The sequence below is a fragment of the Coccinella septempunctata genome, chromosome 4 (assembly GCF_907165205.1).
Source record: "Coccinella septempunctata chromosome 4, icCocSept1.1, whole genome shotgun sequence".
Classification (NCBI taxonomy): Eukaryota; Metazoa; Arthropoda; class Insecta; order Coleoptera; family Coccinellidae; genus Coccinella; species Coccinella septempunctata.
In genome coordinates, this window is record NC_058192.1 from 37,922,721 (window position 1) to 37,938,222 (window position 15,502).

A 15,502-nucleotide genomic window follows, 5' to 3' on the forward strand; every position below is an offset into this window, starting at 1 on the left:
AGGCATGTCAACACGGATCTTCCCGGTAAAAACCCATGCTGGCAGGGCGGCAAAATGTTGTTGGTAAGGAGAAAATTCTGCAGTTGATCAACCACCATCCTTTCACACACCTTGGAGACAACCGATGTCAGACTAATAGGACGGTAATTACTAGCTGAAAACTTGTCACCCTTCTTGAAGATTGGTGTGACGATTGCCCTCTTCCATGCAGTAGGTACTCTCCTCGATTCGAGAGAACGCGTGTAAATCATACTCAATGGGTTGGAAAGGGAGGGAGCGCAAGCTTTCAGGAGCTTTGTAGTCAGCCCATCCAAACCAGGGGCAGAATTGCTACTGAGCCTCTTAAGGTTCTCCTCGACAACATCAACAGGAAAAGAAACGCCGCTAAGTGAAACGGATTGCCTGGGTGTTGAAACTCTAGGCAGGGCTCCCGGCGGCTCGGTTGTGAAAGCGCTGAGAAACGAATCGGCAAAAACTTCAGCACTCTCCAGATAACTCTGACAAATAGTACCTGAAGTGTTTTTTATGACAGGAGTGGAGACTTTAGTATCAAAAAATGTTCGAACATACTTATAAAATTTTTTTGGGTCATTAGACGATGCAATATTGAGCTCGTGTTATTTCTTAGTGTCATCAATGGTAGCAGAAAGCATGTTGGAGAACTTGCGGTGGACTATGTAATCTTCCTGTCTACGACTAGCCAGATACCTTCTCCAGAGTCCCCTCTTCTGACGAATCATGCTGAAAATATTTCGAGTGATCCATGGTTTAGAAGGGTTATTGAGAACTTCCCTTCGAAAAGAGTTGGATGAAATATACTCGTTGAGAACATCGACAAACTTATTCCACATCTCGTCAATATCCAAACCCTGCAAGAGATGATTCCATTCCAGAGCAGCCAGATCCTCATTGAGAGCAACTTCATCAGTCACAGTAACATATTTTTTTGAGTTACTTCAGGTATTTGAGAATGAAACTGAATAGACGATCGAAGCGTCACGTGGTCAGATTTCCCAAACGGAGGAAGATATTCAATATCAGTTAAAAGACCACGATCGTTTACCATTACTAAATCGAGTAATGATGGAGTTTGACCTGAGCGTTACCTCGTCGTCTTATCAATTAGCTGGAAATAATTGGAATTCAGAAACATGTCAGTAAAATTGCAATTTGCGGATTCAGCTTGCTGTCCAGATATGTGAGGCCAGGGTAAATGAGGTAAATTAAAATCACCAACTACTAGAATATTACTTGATGAGAGGGATAGATCAGATATATAGCGATAGAGGGCGTTTTCACCACTGCAAGCTCTTGGGCGATAAACGCAGCCGAATACAAATTTACAATTACAAAATGTGACTTGGAGAAAAATATTATCTATACCCGGTGCATCAATCTGATGGGACACGACAGTAGATCTATCCGAGATGTCAAGTCTAATGTACACACAAACACCACCATAGCCTTTCGTAGTTATACTATCCCCCCTAAATAATTGGTAATTCGGAATGTGGATCAAAGAATCAGAAATATCAGGTTGCAACCAAGATTCAGCAATGAAAATAAGCGATGGATTATGTACTCCAACTCCAACAGAAGAGAGGAGCTCGGCATATTTCGAATGGAGAGATTGGATGTTCGTGTAAATAAAGCTCCACTCGTGCATACTACCACTCAATTTTTTGGAGTCTGGGTTACAATAGTTGGCGTTCCCTTAGTGTACTTTATTGTCAGGTCCCTCTCTCCTGACTTCTCGCGGTCCTTCAGCTCAAGGCGAAGTTGACTCAGAGTTGACAACTGGTGAGGAGTCTTGTCGTCAGAAACTAGTACGCGCCTAAAATCTCCAGAATTGAGAAGTTTCTTCTTATTCCTTAGTAATGTTCCGACCATAGATAAATGAAACAGGAGATAGAGCATCTGTGGAAAAAAGCGTTCACGAAATCCTGCCAATATCAATTTGGATTTATTGGTTGGGGGAAGTGGACAGGGGCGGATTAAGCATTAGAGACGGGACATTGTGAATATTTCAATTAGTCACCAATAATTTCATATCGAATGAAAATAAAATATGTTTCAAGGAAAGGATTTTGAAGTACCTATCTTGTACCCACTAATTATAGGGAGTTATACCTGATAATACAAAAACACTTGATGGAAAAACAATTTATTTCATCAACAATGGTACAATCTTATAGTTATTATTGTCGATTGCAACATAAATCTAGCCTACAAACAGATTCAAAATTGTTTTCACTATACATATATACATGACTACTTACTAATCACTACCTAAATAATACACTAATAACTATATACTAAAAACCAGAAAATAATGTAAGCTTGTTATAAAAATTTCTCTTGCTATGACTTTTATCAAACAAGTTCTTATTATGATGGTGAAGTCTCAGATCGATATATGTAGAAGCAACTAATTTGATTAAATTGGTAAAATGGGAATCTAAGGCAGTTTGTTCCTTGAAATGATCCTCAAGTTTTTCAAACAGATTTTGATGATTAAAAAAGTTTTGTAACACTTGTGTTAGTAATGTACCAATATTTGTGGGAACATTTCTGCTTAGCGTATGCTGTAAATGTTTTTCTGCAGCTCTACATATCAGAATTACATCCTCTGAGGGATAGGTTAAAGAATTTTGTCTTTCTTTTTGGTAAATAAATGAGATTAAATAATCAGCCCTATCACCTACAAGACCCCCAATGCACTCTTCACATTTTAAACGTCGCATGATTTTATATACAACAAATCCGGATATATATATAATTACTGCTTCTTTGTATTCAGACAAACTTGTACAAAAATTTTGCGAAAAGTTGTAAACGTGTTGTGATACATTTTCGTCCTCTTCTTCAGCGATCCTTTCCCTGCCACATGATTTATTAATTACTTCATATGGTTGCATAACCGAAATCATTTCTAATGGTATACAATTACCCATAAAAGAATCCCTTAATTCTAGGTGGAGCATCATTTTTTTATAGGCAGATTTGAACTGAATAGACGTAGGATTATTGTTATAACCCTCCATAGATCTAATCAAGCCGAAAAATAATTCCACATGATCTTGGCTCAGTTTATATGTTGGAATATGCACTAATAAATTTGTTACAACCAATTGTTTGTGCAAATGTTTCAAACTTTCGATACAAAATAAAAATCCAAGAATGCCCATCCTTTTTCTACTTTCGATGAGAGGTTTGTTATCTGCTAATTTCAACGATTTCAAATAATATGAGGTTTCTGTTAAAGTATTTTCAATGTACTCATAATTTCTTGCATTCAAAGGCTCTTTATAATATTTCTGATGCATATTTCTTGAATTGAGAATATCGAACAAATTATTTATTATTCTGATGAATTTAACGGTAGCTGCAGAACCTTTGAATTCTTCGATCTTTAAGGTTTCATTCAAGAATTCTAACGCATGTGCTACAGAGCCACTGAATAGTTGCGTTGCCAATCGAACTTTCATCTTTTGATTTTTATACAACACATGTGATTTTCTTAATTTATTGCTCAAATGAACACCTTCCTTCTCCTGAAGTTCATTTAATTTTAAAATATACTCCCACTTAATCTTCTCACCATTTTCATCTATTAAAATTTTTTTATCCCCTAAAGTATTTCGTATTAATTTGATCATGTGACAGGGATCAAAGAATACCGCTATTTCTCGCCGTGAAGTAGGATCAATAAATATAGATTTCATATTATTAGTAGCCAAATCACAACCTAATCCTTTTGCCATCGTTACATTATTTGCTGCTCCATCAAATGTTACCGATGTAACGAATACCTATACCCGTTTCATGTATGAAATTAAGACACTGAACAATTAAATTTTGCTTTTGTATACCCGTTAAACTATCGATCAAAAAATACCCTAAAGGAAGCTTCCAGGATTGGTTTATGCATACAAGCATGAAAACATATGCCTCCTTAGCAACAGCATTGTAATCGTTTTGACTTTCAATTCCAAAGTCTACATGGCCATGAGTTTTTTTTCCATCCCACTGAATTTGCTGACGGATCGCCATTTCGTCTATAGTTATATTGCAAATCAATTTATAAGAGGTGTTTCGAACTTTTAGTTTTAGCAAGTCAAATATTTCTGATGTGAAACCTGCCTCCCCATTCAAATTTTTATACCACCTCGCAAGCGTTTTCGGGTGGGGAAGAGCAGAATTAAAAGTTCTTCTTACAAAATTGTAGGCTTTAACCGAGTAGTAATGAAGAGTGAGGGCGAATTGTTTGAGTTCATTGCCGTATTTCCCTGTTTTATCCAACTGTCTTTGAAGAAATTGATTACTATGCCATTGGACATGCTGAAGATAATTTAACGAGTTAGTAGATTGGAAGTAAATTATTCAAATTCATCACACGGTACATTCTTATGAGGGCTACGCAATGCGTAGCGTTTGGCGATACTTTTTTTGGACCCTGTATAGCTATGTATCTTACTTGTTTTCTCCTCGTACTATAAGGTGTTTTCACTCCTTCGAATTCTGAACTGCAATTCATTTCTGGTGGCAGATCGATATTGTTCACAATTTCTTCACAAACCCCAGTACTGCTGAGAGGTCTAGCACAGTATGTGCTAACATTCTATAGAAATATAAGATTGTTAAAGCATTCAGAATCTCGTTTTTTTGTTCATCTTGGAATCTATGGAGGTTTATACAAAAAGGCATGATATATTATAAAAATTAGCTAATCTGCCAAATTTCAAGAAGTTCATGAAAGATCGCTAACAAGATTACAAACAAATTGACATCTAGACAAGAAAGCGAAGTCTTTAAAAGTGGTAAAATATCTTACCTCACTCGGAACGGCATCTTTTTTCAAATTAACAGAAAAAGGCGATTTCTCCAAATCATATGCCGCTTTACTAAAGTGCAAATTGCAAATACTAGAGTAAGTATATATTTCTGTCTTTTCAAGACCCAGTGCAACTCTCCACTGCTCTCGTCTTATCTCATTTTTGGGAAAACTAAAATTCAAAACAATTATTTCAACGCTTGATATATAATCCCAACATTTCAATGTATAAATCATTAGAAAGCATTCAAAAAGAATTCGGCCCTGGAGTCCCCTGACTCCCTCCCCTAATTTCATGATATGATGTAGGTACTTAAACACGAATAAAATATCAAAAACTTACCGGAATAAGTGAATCGCTTTCCTGTCTCGTGCACAAATTGCACTTTTATAGTAAATACAGTCTTTCACTGCACATCGTGGCATATTTTCCAAAATATTACGACGTAAACGATTGAAATAATATTTTGACAATTACAAAAGCACAAGCCGTCTTAAAAATTTAAACGCGATTAGGAGGGGAATACAAGCAAAAATTAATTTCATTGGGAGTTTGTTGGAGTGGGAATTTCGAGAAAAATGAACAGTCTGGGAAATAGCTTATGCTCCATCTATTAAATCTATGGTTCCGACTACTTCGTTGTTCGAAAAGGAAACCCTAAGCATACGCGGGTGGGGTGGATTACGCCTTCCAATCCGGGAAACCTTCACAATCACTCCCTTGATTGACTTATCAATACACTCCAGTATCTTGACGGCCACATCGGCGTCACCTTCCTCTGTTTCAGATTCAGGTACATTTCTGAGCAAAATGTTGTAAGAACGTTTGCCTAGCTCTAAGATCTCAGCGGAATCCAGAGAATGTGGAGATGGCGCCCCATCAGGAGCAGCGGATAAAGTAGATTTAATTTGTACTATATCGTTCGTCATCTGAGCAACTCTCGAAACCACAGCGCTTTGTGATGACTCTACAAGAGACAATTTATTTTGACACTCGTTGATAATAGAGCTATGGCTATTCAACTGTGAGGTATTTTCGTCGAGAGTTGATCTGCATTTACCTAACTCGGCCAGAATTAGAGAATGATCGGATTTGATTGATTTCATGTCCTCCGATAATGAATTCATTTTGCTCATTAGGAGAGAAAAATGTTCGAGTATTACAGGCTGATCAGATTGAGAGTTACTGCGTAGCAACCTTTTGCCACTCAGGCACGGTGGACAGTTCCATTTACCCTTCTACTCCTTCAAAAACTCGGAGTCGACGGGCGAAATATCAACACACGAAGAATGAAATAGTAGGTATGCGGCAGCAAGAGCACTGTAACACATTTTTATCAGACTCGCAAACTTTTTTCGAGCATTTAAAGCAATTCGAGGGCATGATTAGCAGAAAAATATTAGTTTTATTAGGAAACTAAAGGTTAATTCACTCTTGTGGGTCTTTACAAGAGACTATTACAGATGGGGAAGACCACGGAATGATAGGAAATGTCGATCAGGCCGCGAAATGATTCGCTACGATTATCGGACTGCTGAAATTAAATATTATAATCCAGTGCGGTCTGTGCGATTACTATGACAGCGGTAAGAGCTGCGACAATGCGATGCGTGAAGAACGCGAAGATCGTGAAATGTGGAGAATCGAAAACAGCAAACCGCAAACCAGTACAAGCGTTCAACGGGGAGGGGGACAAGAACGCCACTTTCAACAATTTTCTGCGCGGTTGGGTTGGGATACGCCAATGTCGCCAATATAGACCTTAGAGATGTAAACAACGATCAGTGATGAAAAAACGGATCGAATTTATTCATGCAAATAGGAAAATTGTTAGTCCTACCTGAGGAAGCACAAAAACTGTATCATTCAACACAAAAATATCAATGTAGAACACTTAAAACCACCTATCTACTACAGGTAATTGAGAGCTACAGCAAAACGCGTGTATACGAGGCAGTACTTATTAAGTTGTTATTAAGTAATATTCTCGTCTGAGAAAGTACAATTTTTGTTGGAAGAACTATGAGAGCTTGGTGTCATTCATTAAAATGATAGTATCAGACTGAAAATATGATGTATGAATCATACTTTTCTGATAAATATTAAAACTAATAATTTTATATTTTAATTAATAACTGTTGAAGATTTATTTTCGTTACATTATTTATTGTTTTGAATGTTCAAATCATCGAGATAGAATAGAGAGGAGACGCTATGAGATTCAATAGTGCTAGAAAAAAACGGTACCACTAGGCGTGGCTAAGTCTGGGACCATTATGGCGGATAGAACAGAGTCGGATTAAGTAAACTTTCAATGAGATAAAACTTATAAATAAAATAACTTATAAATCACCGGATAAGGACATGCTGGAAGAGGATCTAAAAATGCTACTAGAAGGAAGACACCCGAAAATCATAATTGGTGATCTTAACTGCAAATCGCAGGAATGGAACAGTAGGGTGGAAAATACAAACGGGAGAAGACTGAAGATTTATGCTGAAAAACTTAATGCAGTTGTGATAGGACCTGATATACCGACCTACATACCAAGAGTAAATGGACTACCCGATGTACTGGACATTGTCGTAATGAAAGACATCACTGAAGAAATCAGCATTGATACAATAGAAGACGGAACTTCAGACCACAATCCCATAGAATTCATAGTGGGACATGGCCCAAGAAACGAAGAAGAGACACAAACCAAGGAACGCACAGACTGGGAGAAATATAAGAATTTACTTCAGGAGAAAATCAGAGAAATTCCCCAAATAAACACCCAGGATGAATTAGATGAAGCAGTTGAAAAATTGGAAAATCATATAAAAGAAGCCTATGAAGAAAGCACCAAGAGAATAAGGAAACCAATTCCGAAACATTCACATGGAGATACGCCAAGGGATATAAAGGAACTTATAAAAAAGAACAGAAGACTCAGGAAAATCTACAGAACAACAAAAAGAGAAGAAGACAAGAAGAAACTGAATAAGCATAGTCAGATATTGAAAAATGCTTTAACAGAACTGCGTAATAACAGATGGCACCAGAGATTAAGGGAACTGAATACAATAGATCACTCGGCTTGGAAAATGCAAAAACGCTTACGACGAGAACAGACAGTTATACCTCCACTGCATGGAGCAAACGGAATGGTATATACGAGACTTGAAAAAGCCGAAGCACTTGCCGACTCAATTGAGAGAGAAGCCAGAATGAACTACAGAAATGATGATGACAATAAAGATCTAGAAGAATAAGTGGAGGCAAACGAAGAGTTGATGATGGAACCACCGGAAACCGAAATCATTCCAAAACCGGCTTCACCAACAGAAATCAAAGAGATCATAATGAAACTGAAAAACCGGAAAGCACCGGGAGAAGATAGGATAACGAATTATATGTTGAAGAAATTGCCTAGAAAAGGAATAGCAGCCTTGACGAATATAACAAACGGAGTGATGAGGACCGAATACTACCCAAAGAGATGGAAAACTGCAGAAATGATAGTTTTCAACAAGCCTGGAAAGGAACGGAAATTTCCTCAAAATTATAGACCAATCAGCCTACTATCAGCACTAGGAAAAGTCGTCGAGAGGGTTATCGCCAAAAGGCTGAATGAGGAAACAGAAATGTTGAAGATAATCCCACCCGAACAATTTGGATTTCGACGAGAACACTCGACTGAACTCCAATTACTACGGCTCATAGAATACGTCACCGAAGGAATGCAGACCAAACAGGCCACAGGATTAGTTCTGATGGATATCGAGAGAGCTTTTGATAGAGTATGGCACGAAGGCCTAATCTACAAGATGAAAAGAGCAGGATATTCGACCAAGCTATGCAAGATTATAAGGAATTATCTGAGGAATAGAAACTTTTATGTGAAGATAGATGGAGCAACCTCTCAAACCAGACAATTGGAAGCGGGAGTGCCTCAAGGATCGGTACTTGGACCTCTGCTTTACGTAATATACGTTTATGATATCCCGAAGAATGCTAGGAATATGCTCACCCTGTACGCAGATGACACAGGAATAGCGTTCAGACATCGACGCCCAGAGATCATACACCGGAGACTGCAGGAAGCCATAGATGAATTACTCAAATGGTGCATCAAATGGAAAATCCAAATCAATGGAAGAAAGACTCAAGCAATATTACTGCAAAAGAGAAGATTGAGGATGGAAGAAAACCTTGAAGTTGATGGACAAGAGGTTGAATGGAAAAATGAAGCAACATACCTAGGAGTGACGCTTGACAGAGGACTTACATGGAAAAACCACATCAAATGTGCTGTTGATAAAACAAAAGCCGCAATGAGTAAACTTTATCCACTCATAGGCAGAAGAAGTCATATGAATAAGAACATCAAGTTGACGATGATTAAAACTATTGCGCGACCACAACTCACATATGGATCGGCGGCATGGGGCTTCGCAGCCAAGACCCACATCAAGAGAATACAGGCCACTGAGAATAAACTCCTTAGAATGGCGATGGACGTACCCTGGTTTGTTAGGAACAAACAAATCTACAAGGACTTGGAATGGGAACCAGTTACAGAATTTATGAAGAGAAAGGCGGAAAGGATATTCGACAAAGCCAAACAACATCCAAATGAGGAACTACGAAGATTAGTCGACTACGATCCAACAGAAGAAGCTAGAAGGTCAAGAACCTACCACCGAAGACCGAGAGATCAGTTAAGGATTTAAATGTAACCAAAGAAGAGCTTAACCTATAAAAGCTATAGGCAGCATACAACTATCAACACGACTATGATCGTGTGAGAGTCCAGAAACCATAAGAGTCAACTGGTTAATAGGCAAAATGCCCGGAACCTATGAAGAAGCAGTTAAGGGTTTTTAGTGGGTCTCGAGCTCAGAGAGTGAGAATCCCCACACTGTTCCCCCTCAGCAGAGGGTGTGTTCGTCTGTTTGCAGATTTTCCCCCTGCTACACCAAAAAAAAAATCAAAAAAAAAAAAAAAAAAAAAAAAAAAAATTCAATGAGATGTATAGGTATATTCTTGAAAGTGAGGACCCAAACAAAGTTGTTGACTCGGTTTTTGAGAAATCTGAATAAAATTTGACAATATTTACTAGTATTATACCCAGATGAACAAGAGGGAAACAATATAGATTTGTGAAAGTAAATGATTCATTGGCCTTTAAACAAAATAATTTTATTATTATAGTGTCTCATACTAAGTTTTTCATTTCGCTTTCTTTTCATTAAATATGTCATTCTTACATAAATTTATTTATAAACAACGCTTTTTATTAATAAATATCTGTGACTATCAAATACAGATTGGTTTAAACTATGTACAACTAAATCTAAGAATACATTTGTATTGGTGAATTCTCTGAGTATTCTATTGGTCAAAACATCAAGTAAGATGTTCAAACCAGCAGAGGAAAAATAATTTTTCAATTCCTTCTCCGTCTGCGTGCAAATCCAAATAACATCTTTAGATGGATATTATGAGTAATTTTCTTTTCCTGGGAGAATTCTCTATAAGCGAGCTCACTTGATTTGAAATTCTTGGTAAATCGTCAGTTTTTTGTGGACTAGTTTCAGAAGTTGGTAGAGCAGATGTATTTACTACTGCGTCAATAATCTCCGTTTGTGGTGAAATCACAATATCAGAAAGAATTCTTATTTTTGGTGGTCGAACTGCTTCCTCCTATAATGCAAAGAGTTTTAAGTATATTCCTATACAAAAGCTAGTATATCTAAGTGAAATAGTAGTAATAGCCTTCACAAAAAAAGGTTAAATTCCTCATTTTCCTTGCTTTCAGGCTTCAGGAAAAATTGAAATTTCACAACAACAAATTACTTTCTCAAAATCAATCATCATATAAACGTGTAGGTATTTTTCATACCTACTTCATATATTGTGGGAACCGCATTTCGTTGCAAACGAACTAAGCTTTGTGATGTCCGATCAAAACATTCTGCTGTAAAATATTTGGAACAAAACACCTCATAATTCGAAGGTTGCCAGATTCCTCGGTTAACAAATTTCACCCGTCTTAGTGGGTCTTTAGGAAATCTGTTAAAATAAAGTTAATCGAATATCAAATAAGCAATTTTTTTTCAGACGATAATAATATACATTACTATCAGATTATCAAGATAGAAATGAAAGAATTACGAATACGGATCTGTTTATTACTCATTCTCACCTATGAAATGTTATTCCTGTGATTTTCTTTTTATCTACCTCGTCTCTGCCGGAAAAACTGCGTAGAGCACATGACACCATTTTATTGTCCAATATGAATCGGAAACATGAACGCAATTTTGTAAATGTGACCAGAATTGAACTCTAAAAAACGCAAAACTGACAGAAAATTCATGAATGTCAGAGTCTCGTACCAATATGGCGGATCTGATACCATTTTAGTCGAATGATGACTTCTCTCTATTATTCTATCTCGATGGTTCAAATCAAGTATTTTTTGAGTAGTTGACAGTAGAAAAAAAATATTGATGGAAACAAGTTGTCAGTCGAAACTGGGAATAAATAAAAAAGATTTTTACACAAAAGGTGTTTTTGTATAAACCCAAACATTAGTGGTCCTTCGGCATAAGAGTTACTAAAATATGGAGCAGTACGGTGTAGTTACAAGAAGTAAAAGCAAATCTTTACAAGCTCTTCATACCCAACCTTGTTGTGTGGAGGGGAAAGAAGATGGAATAGTATTGGAATCCAGGGTCGCGCAGAATACTACAGAAAACAGGTCTGAAGTAATATCCAGAGCGATGGTTCCACCTCTTTCATCGACCAGTGTTGTGAGGAATATTTCGGAGCAGAAATCAGGAATATCAAGCCGATCAACAAAGAGGAAGCAGCACAAGGTATCAGCTTCAACTGGTAAGTCCCACTCTAAACACTCTAAATGTACATCACGTAGAGAGCTTGAGAGTCAAATAGAGGCCAATAATGAATTGTTACAACTGGCAATAGAAGAACAAGAAATCGCTAGAAGGAAGATAGATTTAAAAAAGAAATTAGTAGAAAGCAGATTAGACTTATAGCAACTTCATCTCGAGGAAAGGAGTGTTGATGAATCGAATGATTTGAGTACAATTGATTTGAATGTTCTACAAAAATCTATTGGTGGAAAAGCAAAGGTAGAGCAATGGTTAGATGATAATACTTCTGTAAAATCTAAATCTGTGAGTTCTGTCCATTCTGTAGCAGTTTTCAATAGGAATTCTCATTCGGAAAAAAAAAGTAATCCTCAGGGAAACGAAGTAAATAGGGATACTGATACTCTCAAAATATTCTTAGCTCGACAATGTGTTGATAAGGATTTACCTAAATTTTCGGGAGATATAAAAGAATGGATTAATTTTTATATGCAGTTTCGTAACACAACTGATTTATTAGGTTTTAATGATTCCGAGAATATTTGTCGTTTAAGGAGATGCTTGGTTGGTGAAGCTAGACGTTCCGTAGAGGGATTACTAGTATCTTGCACGGGTACTGAAGAAATAATGCGTATTCTGCAAAATAGATTCGGCAGACCTGAATTAATCGTGAAGGTATTAATCCAAGAGGTTAAATCTTTGCCATCCATAAAAACCCACGATTTCAATGCATTGGCATTATTCTCAGACAAACTTCAAAATTTGGTGTCAACTTTGAAGAATCTCAATATGAAAAATTATCTGACGTGTCCACAGCTTTTGGAAGATCTTTTGTGTAAACTGCCATATGCTATGCAAGTATCTTGGGGAAAGAGATTAGTCAGTAAGCAATCTACAAATTGTTTAGAAAATTTTCAAAGTTGGATTTTTAGTGAAGCAGAAGCAGTTAATTTTGTACGAACGTTGACTCCTTACAAATCATCGAAGTCTTCTATTATATCAGTTATCACCGTATATGAAAAACCAATATTTATGTGTAGGAGGTCGAACAAATTATTCCACAGACTTACCTGATACAGCAAAAAGCCCATTAATTTTTGATAGCCGTCATTTTGCAGTGAAATTATTGATTCTACAATATCATGTGATAATGGGACACCAAGGTGTAGAAGTGATCCTCAATGAACTTCGTCAAAGATTTTGGATACTACAAGCAAGGAAGGCAATAAAAAGAGCGATGAGATATTGTCCAATTTGCAGCCTGAGGAGAGCAATTCCCAGAGTTACACAAATGGGACAATTGCCTGATTTCAGGTTGAAGAAACCACAACCACAAAGAGCCTTTGTGTACACAGGTATAGATTTTTTCGGACATATTGAAGTAACTATTGGTAGGCGAAGGGAAAAAAGGTATGGTGTACTATTTACCTGTATGTCAGTAAGAGCTATACACATTGAGATTGCTGAGACACTAAACACTGATTCAACTCTTCTGGCGATAAAACGTTTCATGTCGAGGAGAGGAAAACCGCAGATGTTTCTTACAGAAAATGAAACAAATTTTCACGCTGCAGAGAAGGAACTTAAAAAAGCTTATGAAGATGTGAATTTGGAAGTAATAAGACAAGGTTTATGCGCTGAAAGTATAGAGTGGAAGTTTATACCTCCAGGTAGTCCACATATGGGAGGAGCATGGGAGAGGATGGTTCGATCTGTGAAAACCACTTTAAGTATAATTCTTAAGGATAGATCACCACGACAAGAAGTTTTTCACACAGTTATGATAGAAGCTGAACACATAGTGAATAGCCGCCCTCTCACCTACATATCTTCATCTCCGGAAGACGAAGAAAGCCTTACTCCCAATCATTTTCTAATTGGGAGTTCTAGTATTTTGAAACCACCTGGACTTTTCGATGGAACAAAATGGAACGTGAGAAAACAGTGGCTCATAGCTGAAAATTTAAACGAACATTTTTGGAACAGGTGGGTCAAGGAATACATACCTACCTTGACAAAACGCACGAAATGGTTCGAACTGAATCAAAATTTGAAAGAAGGTGATTTAATAGTTTTGATGGATAGTAAGCTGTCAAGAAACAATTGGCCTAAAGGAGTAGTGTACAAGACGTACCCAGGAAAGGATGGCAAAGTTAGAGTTGTAGACATTAAATTAAAAAGTGGTATTTATCGTAGACTAGTATCCAGCTATGTAAGGTAGAGTGTTTAGAGATGGGTGAAGAAATAGGTTCTTCACGAGGAGGAGAAAATGTTGAAGATTAATTTTCGTTACATTATTTATTGTTTTGAATGTTCAAATCAAGTATTTTTTGAGTAGTTGACAGTAGAAAAAAAATATTGATGGAAACAAGTTGTCAGTCGAAACTGGGAATAAACAAAAAAGATTTTTACACAAAGGGTGTTTTTGTATAAATCCAAACAATAACATATATCCTAAGCATTCACATGCAATAATTCATATCAGTCTTCAAGTCAAGTCTTCCATTTAATTTGCTTGCAACAATTTTGTGATTAAAACACAGAGATAAGAAGATTGGTCTCAGAGAAGTCCTCGGACTCAGTAAATCTCCATATTAACTGTCATCTATAATAAATATTTATATAAATAAATAATGAGAGATTCAACGGCTTTTTCGGATTCTTGGATTTACGTAAATTTATGAGATGATATATTGTAATGAACCCCAGTTTTCTGGGGAAAATTGGAGTTCATTTTAGTGCATTCCTTTCGTTTTACATTTCCGTCTCTGAAAATATTTTAATTCTCAAATATTCAGTACGTTTATTCCGATAGGCAGAGTAAATGTAAGAAAAACCGTTTATCTGTGTTTAACGTTGTTTTTTCTTGCATGCCGTTGAAGATTTCGACGTTTTTCATCTGTTGATATGCGATAAACCGGAGCTGACGACGTTTTTCATTCTTGTCGCATTCTGGAATTTTCAGATTTTTAACGTGTGGGGGGAATTGCCTATAAAAGCAAATTTTCCCCCGCGACGGGCATTTTGCTCTTTAACTTCAGTCTTTAACGTGGTGACTTCTACTTTTGATTATGTTCTTTTTTTACTTCAGTTACTTTATGCTCCGTATTTTCTGAGTTTAGCCGTTTAAGAATAATTTTGTGTTGCATCAGTGCTATTGAGAATTGATTTTTAGTTTTTTTTTCTATCCTTTGATTTTCGCGAGTGCCTGAAACAAAGGAGGTAGGTCCCCGTCTTTACCGTTCAGTTTCTTTGTTAGACCTACACCGGTTACTTCTTTGACTTTGACACTGCTGTACTGTATCGCTTTCTGTTATATTTTATCGTTCTTTACCCTGTTTCGCGAGTCTGACTTTTCCCTTCGCTATCAGTCATGGTGCGCAAGCCCTTGGGGTACTGAAGGGAAAGTCCCGTCAACCCCGCTGTCCGCGTTCCGCGTCATAAGTGTTGAATCCGAAATCTCTTCTTTTCTATCAGTCATGGCGCGTTATAGCCCTTGGGGTAGAGAATAAGAGATACCGCTCGTTGTCAGTGAAATCCCGTAGTTGCGCTAAGAATAGACCTTTTCTTCGCTATCAGTCATGGTGCGTTATAGCCCTTGGGGTAGCGAATAGAAGTCTCGAATAGACCCGCCCTGGTTGTGTTTCATTTCTGGAGAAATACAATTACATCCCGATACCGTATAGCAAGTCCTTAGTATTCATTCCATTAGTTCTGGTTGGCGCATTTTTATTGAACCTTTGATTTTTTCACTGCACCCGGTATAAATTTTATAAAGTACT

The 15,502-nt window shown here is 37.1% G+C and overlaps 2 protein-coding genes across 3 annotated transcripts in view; one reads left to right on the forward strand and one right to left on the reverse strand.

Moving 5' to 3' along the window:
- The window catches only part of LOC123312511 (ras-like GTP-binding protein RhoL), a 340,108-nt gene that overhangs the window by 309,615 nt on the left and 14,991 nt on the right, over positions 1-15,502 (reverse strand). The gene's annotated exons all lie outside the window — the stretch shown is intronic.
- Positions 12,871-13,941, forward strand: LOC123311706. Its single transcript, XM_044895777.1, has one exon. The coding sequence runs from the start codon at positions 12,871-12,873 to the stop codon at positions 13,939-13,941; it is 1,071 nt and encodes a 356-aa protein (XP_044751712.1).